The 19,821-nt window shown below is 42.5% G+C and overlaps 1 protein-coding gene across 4 annotated transcripts in view; it reads right to left on the reverse strand.

Annotated features, from left to right (window-relative positions):
* Positions 1–356: 356 nt before the first annotated feature.
* The window catches only part of AGXT2 (alanine--glyoxylate aminotransferase 2), a 23,821-nt gene continuing 4,356 nt past the window's right edge, over positions 357–19,821 (reverse strand). For all 4 annotated transcript variants that reach the window (XM_034773365.1, XM_034773364.1, XM_034773363.1 and 1 more), the window contains 10 exons: positions 18,645–18,739; positions 17,410–17,503; positions 15,029–15,122; positions 11,632–11,732; positions 9,081–9,173; positions 5,963–6,095; positions 5,108–5,196; positions 4,048–4,197; positions 3,635–3,733; positions 357–1,349 (listed from right to left, as the gene is read on the reverse strand). In XM_034773365.1, the coding sequence (XP_034629256.1) occupies positions 1,239–1,349; positions 3,635–3,733; positions 4,048–4,197; positions 5,108–5,196; positions 5,963–6,095; positions 9,081–9,173; positions 11,632–11,732; positions 15,029–15,122; positions 17,410–17,503; positions 18,645–18,739 (1,059 nt within the window). In that variant the 3' untranslated portion in view covers positions 357–1,238. The remainder of the gene's footprint in view (positions 1,350–3,634; positions 3,734–4,047; positions 4,198–5,107; positions 5,197–5,962; positions 6,096–9,080; positions 9,174–11,631; positions 11,733–15,028; positions 15,123–17,409; positions 17,504–18,644; positions 18,740–19,821) is intronic.

The following is a 19,821-nucleotide window of genomic DNA, read 5'->3' on the forward strand; positions in this document are numbered from 1 at the left end:
TTCTCTACTGTTCCCTATGGGACCCCAGTTCCTATCTAGGATGTGATGCAAATTAAAGCCCCACAACTATAAAACTATTTGTAGAATAAGGGTTAATCTATCCCTAAACTTTGCATACACAGCCAAAATGTAAAGAATAAAATACACAAGGGCAGTGTGTGATACCAAGAAATTAATTCTCATGGGTAAACTGAATTGACAATAATTAGTTGTAATTTATACTTAACAGCTGAATTGTTAATCCTGTCTTTAACCTGAACAGGGAAAAAAGGTTATTTAACATCCATGAGCTCTCTACTGATGACAGGAGGGGAACATAGCACCTTGTGTCAGCAGCCTGGGATGGTATTGAGTGAAGAGGGAGAGCTGCTATCAGTCAAAGGAGAAAAGATCACTGTTGAGGGTGGGCAGGAGACTGGATTAGAACCCACCGAAGAATGATTATACCCTTACTTTTTTTTAATAAGTATCTTCCTCTATAACTACTAAACAAAATCCATCCTCATGTTACAGGCTACGCATACAACTTTCCTTCACTAAGGCCCTGCTTGAAGAGCTTTCACCTGCCCCTCTGCCCTGGAGGAATTTCACTCCTCCCCCTCACTTCCTATGATGAGTGTAATAGTAGCATAGTTTTCCACTAAGTGTTTTTCAGGAGTGCAGTATTGTTTGTCCTGTGATGGGGTCTCCCGTCTTGGTTAGGAAGTGCACTAGCTCCTAAGCAAATGTCACTGGAGCAAGATTACACAGAGCACTCCCTCGGTCACTGTAGAAACTACATTCAGAATTTCAGCTACTAAGAGCAAACCAGCCAGGCATAAAGAAAGGAAGAACTATCCCTGATATGATATAATTGTAAAGGCTGTACTATTCAGCATGCCCTTTCATGTAGTGCGAGCCTTAATACATGAGCCAATCTCGCTGCTGTGACGTGCAGGAAACCTAGTCTCAGACTAGGTAGACAGCATTGCCTAATTTAAAAACGTTTGATTTGTGTTAATAGGTATTGTTTTCTTAACATTACACTAAGACTGATTTCTTGCAGGTATAGCAAACTGAGTCAAGGTAATCTTTCACATTTAAATTCTTAAGATTGATCTAATTTTCCTAAACATCCAACTCTTATCTTCATACTATAAATTTTTTGCCAGCTGTAGTTGTAGCAAGATTTTAGGGCTTGGAGGGTGAGTCTCAACTGTTACCAAACATCCTCTGTAAGGAGAAAGATTGTTCAGAGACTAATTTGCAGCTGTTCTTTCCAAATGTCTCATTAGTGCAGCATGAAATACTTCCACTGCAAAGGCTGCATCTTGTTTAGTAATGCACAGTGGAGGTTTAACTCTAAATGTCTGAGGAGAGAAAAGAAAAGAGTTTTTTAAACTGGAGGCAGAGACCAATTGATGTACAATAACACTAATACCATCACAGCATTTTTAAGGGTTAGTAATCCTGGAAAAAGTAACAGATATACTAGTTGTAACAATGGTAATACCAGCCTAGCCTAAGTGCAGTGAGTTAAACCTGCCTTTGTAGAGCGCAGTAGGGAAAGTGCTGCAGTCTGTCCACGCTGACAGCTGCTTGGGCACTGGCATGGGTGCGTTTGCAGCACTTGCAGTGGAAGCGGTGCATTATGGGCAGCTATCTGAGCATGTAAGTGATTGCAATGTGCTTTTAAATAGGGGTGGGGTGGAGTGACAGGAAGTGTGTTGTGTGTATGTGGGGAGAGAGAGTGGGGTTTTGGGGGGCTGAAAGCATGTCAGCATGCTGTCTTGTAAGTTCAGACAGCAGCAGCCCCTGCCTCTCTCTCTCACCCAGCATTCCATACTAATGGCTTGCATGCCGGCTGTCAGAAATGGAGCTTTGAAAGGGCATTTCCGCATTCCTACAGGCGTTCAAAACAATGAGAAGAGGGGCCACTTGACTGAAAGAGATTATAGGATGTTTCTGGAGGCCAATCACAGCGCAGTAACGCAACACCTCATTCACACTGACGCCTGCCTGTTGTACCCAAGGCGCAGCAAATGTTATTACTCCCGTCAAGGTAGAGTACCAGCAGCGCTGTAGCTGCGGAGTCAGAGAGCTCTGTCCCTTGCCAGTGTGGACGGGGAGTAAGCTAGGGTGCCCGGGGCTCCTTTATTGCACTGTAACTCGCAAGTGTAGCCAAGCCTTAAGAGTGGCAAACTACTCCCATGCAAGAACCACACCCACACCAGCAGATGCTAGGCACATGGTTGAGTATTTCTACATTGTGATTTAAGAAACCTCAATACTACAACTGGGCAGAAGAATTAAATGAATGGAGGGAGCCCTAGCTAGTCATCCTGAGATGTGTTGCTGCAGGAGTCAAGTGTGGAAAAATAGATTAAAACTAGCAGAAGGAACAGCCAGGAGGTAGAAGGGGGGAAAACAGTGCTATTTTCTATACTACGTGAATCTATTTTAGTAAGATATGATTTAAGTAGTGTACTTCAATCATACATTCTTTTCATCGGCAAACATTTCTGCATGGTTCTGTTCTGCAATGTAGTTTTAACATATGTTCTCTTACTTAATTTGGGTTTCCAACTGTTTGAATCCACCAGAACTAAATCATTCCTATTTGAATTCTGCTGACTTTTACATAAACCCTGCTGGTGCCTATCACCTGTTACAATTGGGGCTGAGTTTTGATTTAAATTATTATTTACTTCCATGCTCTCCAAACATTAAACTACACATCCTAGGGCAAACCGTCTAAATCTATCATTAATATGCATGCCTGGTCTGATTTTTTGAGAAGTTCAACGCTTACAACAACTGCTGTCTGCAGATGCTCTGTCCTCAGACAATCAGGCTGAAATATTACTAGACCTTCAACAGGTGCAAATCTGTTCTTATCAGTTGATTGTGCAATGCAAGGATTAATTTGAGGTGGAGTAGGCACATCAGCAAGTCTCCAGTGCCCCCTTTCCCTACTGTAACTTATTCCCAAGGAAGCTGGCTGATCTGAGGGAGCCTGGTTAAGTCCTCTGCCTGTCTATCCTGACTCTGAACACTGACAGCAGCAAGCTAATAAACCCTACCATTACCTTGGAGGAGGGAAATGCCAGCAATCCTTTGCTGCCTGTTTAACTTATTTCACTTCAAGTGAAATAAGATCTCACACAATTTACTGGGTACAATATTTATTAACTGTGGGTCATGCCCCCATATTGATGGATTCACAAGGAAGAGATGTTCTGTCTTATTCCCAGCTGGGTAGAATTTTATCAGCTCTCCTGACTGTATGCTTTGCCAATAAAACTGAACAACAGGCTAGAATTGATAGCCGTAGGCATTGCTGTTTTAGAGAGTATCTAAACACTAGAGATAGGGAATTCAGAACCGGCTGCTAGGTGCATCAGAAATTACTATTGAGGGTCACATTTCTTGTCTGAAAGGTAGGAATTTTAACAGCAGTAAATAACATTTATATTGAATATGCTATAATTGAGAGGATTAAGACAAAGCTTCTTGATCTGCTATATTCAGAAGTTAGTAAACAAGACTCACTTTTTTTTTTTTATAATTCTTAAATTAAACAGAAGTAGTCAAATCCACTGTGATTTAGTCAGGACAAAAGATACATAAAAGAAGTCCACATCAGTTACTGTACCTGATTATAAATTCCACCCCTGCCAATCAATACTCCCATGTCTTTGCAATCTTCCCAGATCGGACTCATCTCTTCATCTGGAAGAGGTTGACGACTCTCCTGTGGAAGGCGGGGGAGGGGAGGGAAGAGAGAGAGACTTTTTTTTGGCTAGATGTTTAAATTATGGAAAAAGCAACAAGTGTTCCATTGCCACCACCCTCCTTGGAGAAAGGTAATGATTGTCCTGCCTTTTAAGAGGGGACTACTCAGAGTTTCTGATGTATTAAGCACTTTGAACGTTCTAAATTTTAGCCAGTGGAGAGTTCTGACTCCTTATTTTCAGAGAAGTAGCTGTCAGTCGGCATACAGTCATTTCACAGGAAGCTTGAATCTTAATACTGGGATAAATAGAAGGGCATGTGCCATTTACCAACCTTATTCTTCACCATTTCTATCCCAATCATAAGGCCTCTGCCACGGACATCTCCAATGATCTCAAACTTCTCTCTCAGTTTAGCAAACTCCAATAGCATGTAAGCCCCCACTTCTTCACTGTTCTTTTGTAGACCGTCTTCTGCAATAGCCTGGTTAAAAATGATGTACAAAGACCAATGTTGTGGGAAAGAATCAAATATTGAATTTGGCTAATCTGCACACCTATAACCGGCCTGCAATCTCATTACCCCTCAGCAAAGATTTACAACAGGCTTGTATTATTAAGCCTGCCTTAAATTTGACCTCTTCACGTATAATAGGAAATGCTGTAAAAAACTAAGCTACACTTGTCAAATTAACCAACATAGCTTATGGTGTAATAAGAGAGCCAGATGTTCAGAACCTGGCAATACAGTTTTAAAATGAGGTTTAAGGAAGGATATTTACATGTGACCAAGTGAATGTGGCTGTTTGTTACACACTAAATTACCTCACATCAATAGGGGCATGTGTGCAGCTCATGCTTTTCAAGGTGTTGCATGAGGATTTAAATTGACTTTTTTTTTTTTTTTTTTTTAAGTGGAAGCTCTGAGGGTTAAAATACATTTTAAGTGTGTACCTCAGAATAAGTGCTTTTGCTAGTTTAGAGGATTTCTAGAAAGGAAAAATGATGAGAACTCCATGGGACAGAACTACTTAGAATTATGAGAGCTACGTAAGTAAATTCCATTTATACATCTATTGACAAACAGGAAGCAAAGAATGTAAGCAAGGAAAGAAAAAGATGAAGCTGTCAATCACAGTATTATCCCTAGAGTAATTTAATCCTCCTATTCCTGCTACAAGTTGAAATCAGTTATAGAAATGGGAATAGCCAGGCAATTTATTTTTTCTACAAGTGCATATTGCCCATGAATTAATAAAAATAAATGTTTGTCTCATTTTCTGTATGGATTAGAAGTTCCACCGTTGGAAAGGGAAGTAGCATGAAGCTGCCTCTTCTATAACGCATAGCAAACAATAGTGTAAGACATTATGAACGTATCACTTCCTTCTTACATCAAGAACTGCAGCTCCAACTACACAGGCCATAGGGTTTCCTCCAAATGTGTTAAAATGAAGGTTCTGAGCCAAGGAATTTGCAATCTCTAAAAGAAAAAGAATACTCAGTGATTTCCTGCCTCACAATTACCTGAAGTCTGGTGATAGTACTTATCAGTTGTAGCTTCACATTTAATAATGTGCATCATTCTCCGTTTTACTGCAGGCAAAAGGAGAAGAAAACGGTATATTCTTGGTAACCAATTTAGGACAAAGTTCCAGAAAATATATGATCTGTGTAGCAGATGCTAAAAGGAAGGTGAATGGATTTTAATAGATGAACATTTAAGTTTCCAACAGAGCTAGTGAATTATCCACTACAGCAATGAATAAATCCATTATTTCTCTGAGACATTAAATCCACTGAATCATTAGTATTAACTAGTCAACAATTCTAGAGTTGTCCAGAATGCTTCCTTAGTATTAAAGGTATGTCTAATGGGTAGGGCAGTGAACTCAATCAGGATTTCTGAGTTCTGTCAGTTCTGCCAACGACTCGTTTGGGCTAGATGCTGATCTCAGTTACCCCAGTATAACTCCATTGATTTTAATGGTTTTACTTTAGATTTGAACTGGTGTAATGAGGAGCACAATCTGAGTTTGATAAAAAATTTTTACAATCAATGCCTCAGTATTTTGTACGTGTGCAATGGGGATCATACTTACCAACCCCATAAGTCTGTTCTGAGACTAAATATATTAATATTTCTAAGGTAATGTGGTTGGACAAAAGGATCTATGGAAACTAAGTTATTCTACAATGTATTTATTATTCACCTCAACTTCATGCTTTAAAATAACAAATATTTATACCTGGTGTGGTTACGACAGCTGCCATTGGAAAGCCATTACCAATTCCTTTTGCCATGGTAACAATGTCAGGGACTACACCATGTGTTTGAAATCCCCAGAAATGGCTGCCAGTTCGTCCAAACCCTGTCTGGACCTTTCAAAAGAAAATCCAAAATTGTTTAAGTTGTTTCTTGGTTTCATATTTTGTATTTTATCTGTGCCTTTCTGTTACCAATTTGCACTCGTAGACTCTAAATGCCAACTTTATTCTAGCAGGATCCTCATTCAACTCATCCTCATACATTTTCTTTCCTATGCTAAATAGTGACTGTAGTCCAAGACAGGTTCCACTATTGATTTTGTTGACAGCTCATATTTATAGAGACACTGTACACTTGATACAAATGAAAAGTGGTATTGTATACATCCTAAGACTATCTCCCATTATTACACAATTTAAATCTAGTATTGTTACTCAAAACATAATTGAGTTAATATAATGAACTCCATTAGAGAAACTATACTGTGATGAACCTGCTAAGCAAGAGACTACATTCCCATCAGTCCCTCACCACTGCACATCCCCTTCCTCCTGGCCAGGTAGGAGAATGTATCCTCATCCAGGAAATGCCCAGGCAGGAGACTACATTCCCCATTATACCTTCTTTTCCCTTGGCCAGGCAGGAGAAAGGACCCTGTTCAGGAAGTGACTGGGCATTTTCAGGAAGCAGAAACTGCTATGGTAAGCCAGATACAGGGAAGAATTCCCAGGAATTGTATACAGAGCCCTGTGAGGAACAAGCTGAGACCGCCCCATGTTACAACTGGTACTCCTGGGGGAATTCTGTGCCAAAAGATTCTGCGCACAATATTTTAAAATTCTGAATATTTTATTTGTCAAAATAACACATTATAATCACACCAGTTTCAATTATTTTTGGTCATTTATTTCAAAGTACCTGTCAGCAAATATGTCTATAACAATACAGACAACAAAAAAGATTCAGGAAATGGTTTTTTTTTGACAAATAGATTCCTTACTAGGCATATTAATACAGAACTCTGAGTAACAATTCATTTAAACTACAATAATGAACCATATTTCCTGCACCCTCAGAAGCGGTGCAAAGGCTGGGGGGAGCCAGGGGTAACGGAGGAGCTGAGGGAGAGGGAAGTAAATTGTTGGGAAGGAGCCTGGGTGTGAACTTGTGAGGGTTGTTGGGTATGGGTGGGAAACATATGTAACAAGTCTTTTGGGGGTTGGGGATGGAGTGTTAGGGAGCTTCCCCCATGCAGACCCTGGCTGACCCCCAGCCTTTCCCATTCAGTCAGGCACATCTGCCCTGTCCCCATGTGGCCCTCCACCCCCACTCAGACACCCCATCCCCCAGTGTCTGTGCCCCACTCAGCCACCCCTTCCCCCGTAGCTCTGCTGTTCTTGTGCCACAGTGCCCTCTGGTGGGCCAAAGACAGAACTGCAGCAACATTTTGGCAGAAGCCTTTTCTGTGCAAAAAAATTAAAATATGCACATCTCATTAACTATGCACACATGCAGTAGCGCAGAATTCCCCCAAAAGTTAACTGGGTCTGTGTGGGACTGATGGGGAAGCGACAGGGCAGGGAGCCAGTGCAAAGTGACCCTAATGAAAGACTCACCACTAAGTGATCCTGTCCTTGAAGTCTGCAAATTCATCTTTGCTTGAATACAAACCAGACTGGAAAGGCCACCCCAGGTACTCAAACTGAAAAACCCTAACTCAATTGGCTGCCCCAGGGACCCAAACAAGAACTGCTATTGCTCATTTTGAACTGCAACTGTTTAAGCCTCCGTGCCTAGGATATTCGCTAACTTCCCCATTCCTGCCAGCCCTGATAAAATACCCTTTCACTTAGCCATGTGTCTGAATAGTTACTGGGACCCACCAGGATTAGCACCTACAAGGCCTAGTTGCTGAAGCATCTAACAGAGCTTGCTTCTGAGTTATGATACACCTGGCACATTACTGGTACCTTAATGGTTTGGTGTACTCCAGCACTGACCAGCTATAAAAATTACAATACTAAGAAAGTGTTTTTTTTACAATGAGGGAGCTAACACCTTTTCTCCATGGCCAGAGGGACTGGGAAGCTGTCAGTTCCACTAAAGTCAATGGGAATTGCATCTGTGTAGCACTTTTCAGAATTTCCAGTTTCAAGCTGTAATAATTCTACCACCCCTAACACCTCTAGCATCCATCATAGTCACTTAAACTGCTTCCCTAACAGAGTAGTAATTCAGATTGTCTTAACCAAGCAAATTAGATTTAAAATTTAAAAAAGATTTAAAAAAAGGGCTGGCTCCAGCTTTTTTGCTGCCCCAAGCAGCGAAGCAAAAAAAAAAAGAAAAAAAGATAAAGCCACGATCGGCGGTACTTCGGCGGCAGCTCTACCGCGCCGCTTCATTCTTCGGTGGCAATTCGGCAGCGGATCCTTCCCTCTGAGAGGGACTGAGAGACCTGCCGCCGAATTGTCACCGAAGACCTGGACGTGCCACCCCTCTCCATTGGCCGCCCCAAGCACCTGCTTCCTTCACTGGTGCCTGGAGCCGGCCCTGGTAACTGCAGAAGAGTTGCAGCAGGCTCCCCTCTAAAGTTACAGAGGTACTTGCCTTGTCTACACTACAATTTCACAATTTGATTAAAGATTAAAATTTTACAAATGTAAAAACTGTTTTCCTAATGCAGACATAGCCTCTCTGTATCAGGCCTCAAGTGAGTAATGGTAAGAGTTTAAGAAAAAAATTTCTGCTGATGTAAACAGGTCAATGGAGCTCTACCCATTTACACAACCAGCGAGTGGGACCCTAAGAGTTTGCAACATAAACTGTCACCGAGTACTATTTGTGTTAATTTAATGCACATGAAAGTGAAGGATTAATAACTTCTGCTACTAGCTTTGTCTAGCAAAGGCTCTTGTGCTGGAATGCCGCACTTTGTTCCCCTCTTAGGCTGTGAAACAGGAAATGATTAATTAAAGTAAATTTAGAATTTAATATAAACTATTTCCAGGTCTATCTTTTGCCTTCATGCAATTGCTGGATTTTGTAGTGGCCTGGCAGAAATATCTCAATCCCCCAAAAATGTATTTCTGGATACTCACTTCATCTGCAATACAGACACCTCCTCTTTCACGCACTAGCTGAAAAGCTTCCTTTAGAAATCTTTTAGGATACTGAATGGCTCCATTAACATCCTGTCAGAAATGCACAAATATATTGTCTTTAGCACAAATGCTACACCACAAACAGGAGCAAACCTCAGGGTGATCAGACAGTGAGAAATCTAGGCAGAACTTTAATTCACTAGATGACTTAATGACCAAAGTCCCTTTTGTGGTAGATCTGTTTAGCCACATTGCTAAATGGGCAGAAAGTGGATCTCTTTTGAACTTGAATTCCCACTTTGTATCAATATTACATGGGCTATAAGAATAAAACAATATGAAGAGTTAGGAGACAGTGAAGAGTAAAAGCTAAAACATGATGTCAGCTTTCTCTCCTTAATGCAATGTTTCCCAAATGGTGGGTCGCAACCCACCTATTGGCTGCAGGAAGGTTCTAGGTGGGTCACAGGCCCAATGTGAAGAGGAGTTGGGGGGGGGAAGGGGAGATGAGCCCATCCCTATTCACTGCACAGCAGCAGCTTCTGTTCTGTGGGGCTGGGTCCAGTTCCCCGCTCTGGCCTTTGCAACCTAGTAGATGGGCTAAACCTGAGTGGTGCTGCGACCCCATCTGCAAGTCCTGTGGGTCCCATCTCATTTCCCCTCACCCCTCCAATCTGGACCCTGATTGAGTCACAAAGAGAGGCAAAGTAACAGAGGGGTAGCCATGTTAGTCTGAATCTGTAAAAAGCAACTTGCATCTGATGAATTGGACATTCACCCACGAAAGCTTATGCCCCAAAACTTCTGTTAGTCTTTACGGTGCCACAGGACCCTCTGTTGCTTTTTAAAGAGAGGCAAAAAAAAGTTTCGGTTCATTAGACAAGTGGTTCCAACACCAAATATGCTTCAGAGAATTATACTCTATATGGCGACAATATCTGGAAAGTTGTATCACTTGTAGGCATGTTATTACCAGAACGGGACAAACTGGCGAGAGTTCAAAGACCAACAGCAAACATGAACGGAGAGCTGGAGAAAATGATTAGGAGAAGACTAAAATAAATATATACACTTAGGCTAAACTGCCAAAGATGGAGGGATAACATAATAATCTGGGAGTATATAAAGGCTGCAAAACCCCAGTGGATGGAGAGAAATTAGGGGAATACGTAGGTATAATGGGATGAAACTAAGCAAGGGAAAATTTAGTCCTAATATCAGGACAAAATTCCCTTCAGTGAAACTGTTATACTCTAAAGTATATTCCCAGTGGAACAGATTGAAAACTCAGCACTAGGAAACTTAAAATTATGCTAGGTATAACACCAGAAAACATACTGTAGGGCATAACCTTGGTTTTCGAGCAAGATGGACTTGATGGCGTAACAGGCCTTTCACTTCCCTAACTTAGACTACTAATATCTTAAATAATGGACTATGAGGTTCATGTCATAGGGGAATGCCTAGAGCCTGTATGAATTAAATGAAACTTAACTACAGCTGCACTGCCAAAAGAGACAGAGATGAGGAGAGTCAGAAGTTAAGTGCGAGGGAGTCAGAAACTACAAAGGAAAGCAGAGGGGGAGAGAGAATTCTGTGGATTTGCTAGATAAACTCGGCATAGTGCAATTTGAAGATAAAAGTAATTCCTAAAATTAATTCTCTATGTTATAACAATTAGGCATTTTAAAGGATAATTTACTGTACACTCACTGGGTATCTGTAACTTACAGGGTTACTTTAATACTTTTTAACAGACAACGTCTACAGAACCAATATACTGCAGAAGGGAAAACAACATGTAATTAGGAATGAAGTATTATAAACTAAGTTACAGCCTGCACATTTGTATAATTTATTAGCATTTCAATGTCCTGAGAATGCAAACAAGACCTTAAAGAATAATAGTTTACAACAGAGCTCTGTACACTTTTTAATCTATCAACTGATAGCATATATGCTATTGCTAAACACAAACCAGATAGGCAACAGTGGTTAAAATTACCTATTTTGCTTGAGCCTGCCATATTTTATTAAATACTTGTATATTCATTAGAAATAATTTGCTAAATATTTAAAATCAATCTATGAAAGGGACATTAAGGCTTGTAAGACTAAAATCTGATTTACCAGTTTTGTTTTGTAGGAATATTCTGCAGCTCAAGTTGCCCACTGGTCTGTTATTGAGTAGACAGGATATGGAAAATATAAGAATCCTGTTCTCAGATATCAAGGGGGGAAAAAAACAAAAAACAAAAACAATACAAAGAATGAAATCCTGGCTTCACTGAAGTCAGAGGCAAAACTCCCATTTTACTTCAATGGGGCCAGGATTTCTCCAAGATGTCTGACTGACAAGTCACTCTCCTGGAAAAAAGTTAAGATTTAAGTAATGTTGCAGCCCTTCCTTTTGAATGATCAAAGTGATTCGGAGAAGATTAAAATTGCTATTGTTACAGGGAAGTTACATTTAGGGCTTGTCAAACTTGTAAAAGACACATTCAGGTTTAGCTCTTTGTGGTTTACTTTACTATTACAAGTCACTTACCTGAATTGGCTCAGCGATAAACCCAGCTATTGCCTTTGGCACACAAGTACTCAGAGTGTCTTTGAACTGTTCAATGTACCGGTCGTTTGCTTCACAACAGCCTGTGTTGAGGAAATACTGATAAGAATAATGTACTGAAAATAATATAAAGTTAGATTAATAATGTGAAACCGCAATGTTTTAACATATGTAAATAAGAACATCTCTTTAGTGTTTTAACGTATGTAATAAGAACTATAATGTTCCCAGATTACCGTTACCAAAGGAAATTAATCATTTTGTTTCCCCACATATGTTCTGTGGCAGCAAGTCAGTCTTTTTTCTTAGTTTTCCTAGGTCACAGAAGTTACAAAAGAACCTCAGTCTGACTGTATGGCATCTTTCTTCCCTCCTACAAAAAAACCCCAAGCCACTAAGCTTTTTTAAACCATTTATTCTCTAAAAAGTTCCAAAGAATCATAGCGTGCCAATAGGAAGCTGCAGCATATGAGGTTTGCTCCATCCTTCAGACCAGTGCTATAGATGCAAGGCGGGGGACAGTTATTAGAAGAACTGAACATCAGCCCAAGGAATGAACGAGCAGTTTGCCTGAATAAGAAAACCTAACTGGTTTCAAAACTCAGCTTGAGACAATTATGGAGGGGATGGTATGATAAGATTGTCTACAGTGGCACATGGCCCACCTGTGAATGCTAGACACGGGACACTAGATGGGGAGGACTCTGAGTTACTACAGAGGAGTCTTTCCCAGCTGTGTGGTTGGTGGGTCTCACCCACATGCTCAGGGGCTAACTGATCACGATATTTGGGGTCAGAAAGAAATTCCCCCCCAGATCAGATTGGCAGAGACACTGGGAGGTGGGGGGGGGGAGAGGAGAGGCTCGCCTTCCTGTGCAGTATGGGGCACAGGTCACTTGCTTGTTTGAACTAGTGTAAATGGTTAATTCTCTGTAACCTGAAGTCTTTAAATCACGATTTGAGGACTTCAGTAACTCAGCCAGAGGTTATCGGTCTATTACTGGAGCGGGTGGGTGAAGTTCTGTAGCCTGAAATGTGCAGGAGGACAGACTAGATCAGGGGTCTCAAACTCCCGGCTCTCGAGCCATCTTCGGCCTGTGAGCCTCCCCAATGTGGCCTGCAGGGCTCCAGCAGTTTTGGGGCCGGGTCTCTCCCTTGGCCCCACCTGTCATCCCCAGGCACCCCCACTCAGGGGTCTGCCTGCTTGCTCCAGTGGCTGCCAGCCCCATCCTTCGGGTAAGGGGCGGGGTGGGGCTGTGCCTCCACGCGCTGTCCCCGCCCCGAGTGCCCCTGCGGCCAATGGGACGCTGCAAGGGCGGTGCCTGGGGGCAGAAACACACAAAGGCCCCCCGCCCCGCTTTGGAGCCCCAGGTAAGTGCCTCATCCCCGCCCCCCTCCCAAAGCCTGCACCCCCCTCCCACACACCCCGTACCACTCCCAAACTCCCTTCCAGAGCCTGCGCTCTGTCCCCACACACCCCAGCCTCCAAACTCCCTCCCAGAGCCTGCACCCGATCGCCACATTCCCTCCCACCCCCGAATTCCCTCCCAGAGCCTGCACCCCCTTCCCACACCTCCGCAGCCCCCAAACTCCCTCCTAGAGCCTGCACCCCATCCCCACAGCCTGTACCAAATGCTATCCCAGAGCCTGCACACCGGACTCCCTCCCCCCACCCAAACTCCCTCCCAAAACCCAGCCTCTCACCCCTTCTGCACCCAAACTCCCTCTCAGAGCCTGCACCCCAATCCCCTACCCCAGAGCTCCTCCCTCACCCAAACTCTGTCCCAGAGCCTTAGGCAGGTGAGGGGAGGAGTTTGTGGGGGAGTGGGTTCTGGGCAGCATGAGTGACATGGGCCCACTCGGAGGATTTGAGAACTGGCACTGGCCCTAAGGTAAATTGAGTTTGAGACCCCTGGACTAGATAATCACAATGGCCCCTTCTGGCCTTAAAGTCTATGATATGATAAATATAAGACTAAGTACATCTTGGTCCAGCATGATTTCTAATGAAAAGGCAGATAGGAATATTATGGAAAATATGACTGTATGTGACTGGGCATCACTATGTACGGTAACAGAACACAAACCAGATGTCTTCAAGTAGTTGCAAGCTACTCCTTTTATTCACCATCAGCGACAAAGAAAGATGGCAAGAGACTGCTTTGTTGTGTATTTAGGGAAAAGTGAGTAAACAATGTTTATTGCACCTAGAAGAAAAACAATTTATTTTCTAATCGTCACTTGTAAAAGAACAGTGGGTTGCTTTTAACAACAGTTTTTGCACATACCAGCTTAAGGCCCCAATCTACCATACGGCTTTATACTGAAACACATACAAAACATTATGCTTGCAAGTAGTTTTACTGAAGTCAAAGGAATAGTGAAACATAAAGCAAAGCATGTATTTGAGTGTCTGCAGAATGGAGGCCTAGTTTCCTAAAGATCTTAATTAGAATCTAATCGGCAGCAGGTTTAAAACGAATAAAAGGAAGTTCTTCTTCACAAAGCACACAGTCAACTTGTGGAACTCCTTGCCTAAGGAGGTTGTGAAGGCTAGGACTATAACAGCATTTAAAAGAGAACTGGATAAATTCATGGACGTTAAGTCCATTAATGGCTATTAGCCAGGATGGGTAAGGAATGGTGTCCCTAGCCTCTGTTTGTCAGAGGGTGGAGATGGATGGCAGGAGAGAGTTCACTTGATCATTACCTGTTAGGTTCACTCCCTCTGGAGCATCTGGCATTGGCCACTGTCGGTAGACAGGATACTGGGCTAGATGGACCTTTGGTCTGACCCAGTACGGCTGTTCTTATGTTCACATGGACTGGACACACTGTGCAGCATCCATAATGCCTTGTTCCATGCAAGACTTTTGCCACCCAATGTTCCAGAGTTTTTGATTTATAGTTTACGTTGATCACGTCCCTTCAAGATCAAAGATGGACAGCTACCAAAACTTTACCCAGGAGAGCAGAAAACACATTTGTTAGTATCCCTAATCTCCTGGCAACTCTAAATATTTCAGAGCAGCAGGCTACTGATTATGAGAATTGAACTTGACTCAGTCATTAGGGGCTCAATTCAGGATTTTGAAAGGATTCTACAGGAGTTAGATGCCCAGCTCCCACATATTTCTGAAAGGGAGTTGAGGATCCAATTCCTTTAAGCCCCTTTGAAAAAAATCACAGCCGAGAGGCCATATTGATGAAGACTTGCTTGCCAAAATTACAATCACCAAACTTCTCAGTAAATGGTAATATTCTTAGTAGTGTGCATTTTTAGTAGTGTATATTTGTCTATGTTGTTAAACATCCAGTTGCCTTCTCCTGTCCCTTTTCTTTTGCACCTACCAATGGACATTTTTTGCCACAATCTAACCTTGAGAACAGCTGCATTTCCGAATAGTTTGCACCAGAGAATCTCGGCAATGGCTTCCTCCCCAAGGACCACGAAAAACATCTGGTAACATTGTCTGCAAAGCACAACAAACAGCTGTAATTTTGCCAGCGTGAGGAATGTAAGTACTGATCAACAGAATTTTTTTTATTTACACTGATCATTCGAAAGTCATTAAACACTTATTCCAATATTGTTGTTTTGTTTAAATAGAGCTTGTGATAAAGAGAACTCGAAAATCCGAAAACAACTTGTGAAAAAAATAAATAAGGACCATTTGCCCCCTCACAGATTTGAGGCCTCATGCAGAAAGTGAGGGAGAAGGCCAGAAATTAAAGTTTCTGAAGTTAGAAACATTCTGTCCTCAAGTGACTATTTTTGGGGGTATTCACTCACGGCTGACCTGTTTATTTTTTAGTTATGTTAGTTAATTATTGTTACCCAAGATTCACTACAGTTTTGTCCAAAATGGCCAGTTTAATTCCAAGAATCCCTAGAAAAAGAGCAGTAAAGTCAGAGAATTATAGGGCTGGAAGGGACCCTAAGAGATCATCTAGTCTAGCCCCATGCGCTGAGGCAGGACCAAGTATAACGCAACCATCCCTGACAGGTTTTTGTCTAACCTGTTCTTAAAAATAACCAAGGATGGGGATTCCACAATCTTGCTTGGAAGCCTGTTCCAGAGCTTAACTTTCCTCATGATCTGAAGCTTTTCCTAATATCTAACCTGAATCTCCCTGGTGCAGATTAAATGGATGAATTCTTGTCCTACCTTCAGTGGACATGCAGAACAATTGATCCCAGTCCTCATTATAAACAGCCCTTAATATATTTGAAAACTTATCAAATACCCCCCTCAGTCATCTTTGCTTAAGACTAAACATGACCAGGTTTTTTAACCCTTTCTCTTAGGTCAGGTTTTCTAAACCTTTTATCATTTTTATTGCTCTCCTCTGGACTCTCCCCAATTTGTCCACATCTTTCTTAAAGTGTGGCATCCAAAACTGGACACAACACTCCAGCTGAGGCCTCATCAGTGATGAGAAGAGCAGAGTGGGACAATTACCTCCAGTGTCTTACATATGACACTCCTGTTAATACACCCCAGAAAGATATTAGCCTTTTTTGCAACTGCATCACATTGTTGACTTATATTCAATTTGTGATCCACTATAACCCCCAGATCCTTCTCAGCGGTACTAATGCCTAGCCACATATATTCCCCATTTTCCTATTTGTGCATTTGATTTTTCCTTCCCAACTGTAGTACTTTGCACTTGTTTTTATTGAATTTCATCTTGTTGATTTCAATAATTTCTCCAATTCATCAAGGTCATTTTAAATTCTAATGCTGTCCTCCGAAGTACTTGCAACCCCTCCCAGCCTAGTGTCATCTGTGAAGTTTATAAGCATATTCACTCCATTATCCAAGTCATTAGTGAAAATATTGACTAGTACCAGACTCAGGATAGACTCCTGGCAGGACATCATTTGGTGTGTCCTAGACATCTGACAATTAACCACTGATAACTACTCTGAGTACTGTTTTTCATCCAGTTATCCACCTTAGAGGGACGCAGTTAAGTCTAGTGGACTCATGATAGTGGGCTGGAAGCCAGGAATTTATACACTCTAATCCTGACTCTGCCAATGACTATGTGACAATGGGCAAATCATTTAATAAATTCTATGGGCCAGATTCTCAGCTGCACTCAAAGAAGGCTGGATGCATCGAAGAGCCAGGGGGAAGGAGCACATCACAAAGGAGCCCTTTGGGGGCCAATTCTGTGGCTGATCTGGTTCCTGGCATAGATTACAGTAGCCAACACCAGCTGCCAGAGCCTCTAGAAACCATTCCTGCAGCCATGGGTCACCAAGCTGTAGAGATACCATGCACACCCCTTTCCCCAGACACAACCCCTATGGTGGGGACTCTGAGGGGGTGTTGTAGGAGTCACTATATATTTCCAAAATATTTTCAGTCCAAAAGGGAACCCCCTATGGGCCATCTTTAAGCAGCTTTGCAACAGCAAACCAGGACAAACCTGCCCTAACAGACCTAAGAATAGGACCTGAAGGGCAATACGCCATTGCTCTGCATCTTGTGCAGCATTTATACCAGTACAAAGCGAGAGCCAAATGGGTATAAAACACTATCATTCTCATTGCTAGCATTCTTCATTTGCTCTGTATGGATACACAAGGGTGCAGTGAAATGGTGAATTAGGCTGTATATATACTACTTATCAGCCCTCAGAGGGCTACAGGGAGGCTTGAAGATGTAAAGCATTACATGAATGCTGTAATATTCAGACAAACAGAAGACTTGTTATTCAGCAGATATTACAAAAAGCAAACCTCACTGTTTGGCAGCCAAACCCATTGGCGACACCATGCTTATAAGAGCCAATGGACGTCAAGCCCAGTGCGTATGGACTGGCTCCGTGGTAGCCTCCTCTGTGTGAACAGAACAAAGCACACAAACAACATTCATTTTCTTCTGATTACACTAGCTGCAAAAGTTTTTAGGAGGAAACAATATCAGTATTCACAGAAGGCTGGTTTCTGATGTGAATGTGGAAGACAGCAAATCATTGGAAAACATGGTTGCATCCAGTAAGGGATGCCTCTGCCTTATATGCTACTCTGTTTTGAGTGCCTACCAGCTGGGAGTTTTCATTGCAATTTAAAGCACACTTAAAAAATAATACAGGTCTGTCGCATCTTACGCACATTTAACATGCGCGATTTCAGCTTTACGCGGTCGGCAAAACAAAAAACAAAAACAAAAAGAGAGAAAAATAACAATTTTAATACTGTACCTGTAGTGTAGGTGATTCTGCCCGCTATTACACTCAATGTAATTTTGACTATGCGCGATTTTCGCTTTACGCGCTGACTGCGGAACACAACCCCAGTGTAAGATGCGACAGACCTGTACGTGAATTTAGTGCTCATGAAGGTGAAGGGCTAAGAACACTGGTTGGAGCCAACGGCAAGATTCCTCATGCAGGTCTGCCAGAATATCTGAATCCTACATGACAAACACCCCTGCTGTTTTAATCTTGGGCTCCTCTTCTCTGAAGTTGGTACTGCCACTCATGAGAAACCGGGTAGTGGTTTGGGGTTAGTTTAATAAACAATTCAGAATTCATTCATGGGAATTAATATATCAGGTGGATTTCAGAATCCTGTGCTCAGCAGGATGGCTGCAAGACTACCAGTTTGTTAAGGTCTATCTTTCTAACTATTTTTAAAGGTGTCTATTACCAACATGCCTGAGCAGAATGGACATGGTTTATAATACTAAAAAAAAAAAAAATTACACACACCTTACTTCAGGATTAAAAACAGAAGTTATAAGTTGTAGGTGAATGCATGGTTTGTAAATGGAGTATTTCTAACACAAGCAGACTTGCTGAATCTTAGCTCCCAATGACTACTGCTGTTTTACTCTATTTTGGCAGACAAATGAATTTTTAGGATGTGTCTGTGGCAGAATCTGGTTAACAAGGTCTCAGCCTCTTTTTCACACAATATACAGATGTACAGATTGATTATGAAAAGGGAGTTTCATAAAACACCCTAATATAATTACCTGAAACAGATGAGGTCAAAGTTACGAGTATAAACCCTTGCCATGAACATAGCCAAATCATTGGCTTCTGACCCACTGTTAGTCAGGTAAACCACCTAAGGAAGAATAAATAGCACAATTGTAATCTCATTATACTGAACATTTACTTTGTTTCACAATGGCAAATCTAACTAAATGTAGCTGTTTAAAGAACCAATTTTCCTGCAATTTCCCTTCAAAGAGTTTGAAATATTGAATGCATCTGTTTATTCAGTACAAGACAGATTTATTTTCATATAAAGTATCATTCAGCACTTGGAATGATATCCTGTCACTGACAAGAGGAACTCCAAACTGAAATAAACTTAGTGATGCTCATGTGCTGTCTATGAGGGCCAATGGCAGGATGTCCCATTATAGGTTATGTCTATACTGGAGATGGAAGGTGTAATTTCCAGCTCGAGGAGACACCTGCACTAGCTCTGATTGAGCAAGAATGCTAAAATAAGAGGTGCAGCCATGGTGTCACAAGGGGCTAGCCATCCAGAGTACAATCCCACCCAAAACCCTAGGCACGTAAGCAGGTAGCTTGTGCATACTATGCTTTCAACCAGAAGTTTAAAGTAGTGTCAGGGACTACTGCTAATGAGTAAGGCTACAATTATGTCATGGAGGTCATGGAAGTCACGGAATCCATGGCTTTCAGAGACTTCTGTGACATTTTCTGCTTCAGTCCCAGGGGCTGCAGGACTGGAGTTAGCAGCCAGCAGGGCCCTGGCAGGGTTCCGGTAGCAGTAGTGACAGGTGACAGCATCCTCAGGGGGCCTCCTGCAAGGTTCCAGCCACAGGTGACAGACTCCTGAGGGGCCCTCCTCAGGCTTCCAGCGACGGGCCACAGCCTCACGTGCAGGGGGTGGGGGTGGGGACAGGGCCGGCTCTAACTTTTTTGCTGTCCCAGGCAAAAAAGAAGAGCGCCGCCCCGCCATAACACCCACCCCCCAGCGCCACGCTGTGGACCCTCCCCCCCGAGCACTGCGCTGGGCCGCCCAAACCCCCGCCCCCCGAGCGCCACGCTGCCCCGCCCAAACCCCCGCCCCCCCCAAGCGCTGCGCTGCCCAAACCCCCGGGCCGCTCAACCCCCCCCCAGCGCCGCGCCGGGCCGCCCAAACCCTCGAAGTGCTGGGCCACCCAAACCCCC

The sequence above is a fragment of the Trachemys scripta genome, chromosome 6 (genome assembly GCF_013100865.1).
Source record: "Trachemys scripta elegans isolate TJP31775 chromosome 6, CAS_Tse_1.0, whole genome shotgun sequence".
NCBI lineage: Eukaryota > Metazoa > Chordata > Testudines > Emydidae > Trachemys > Trachemys scripta.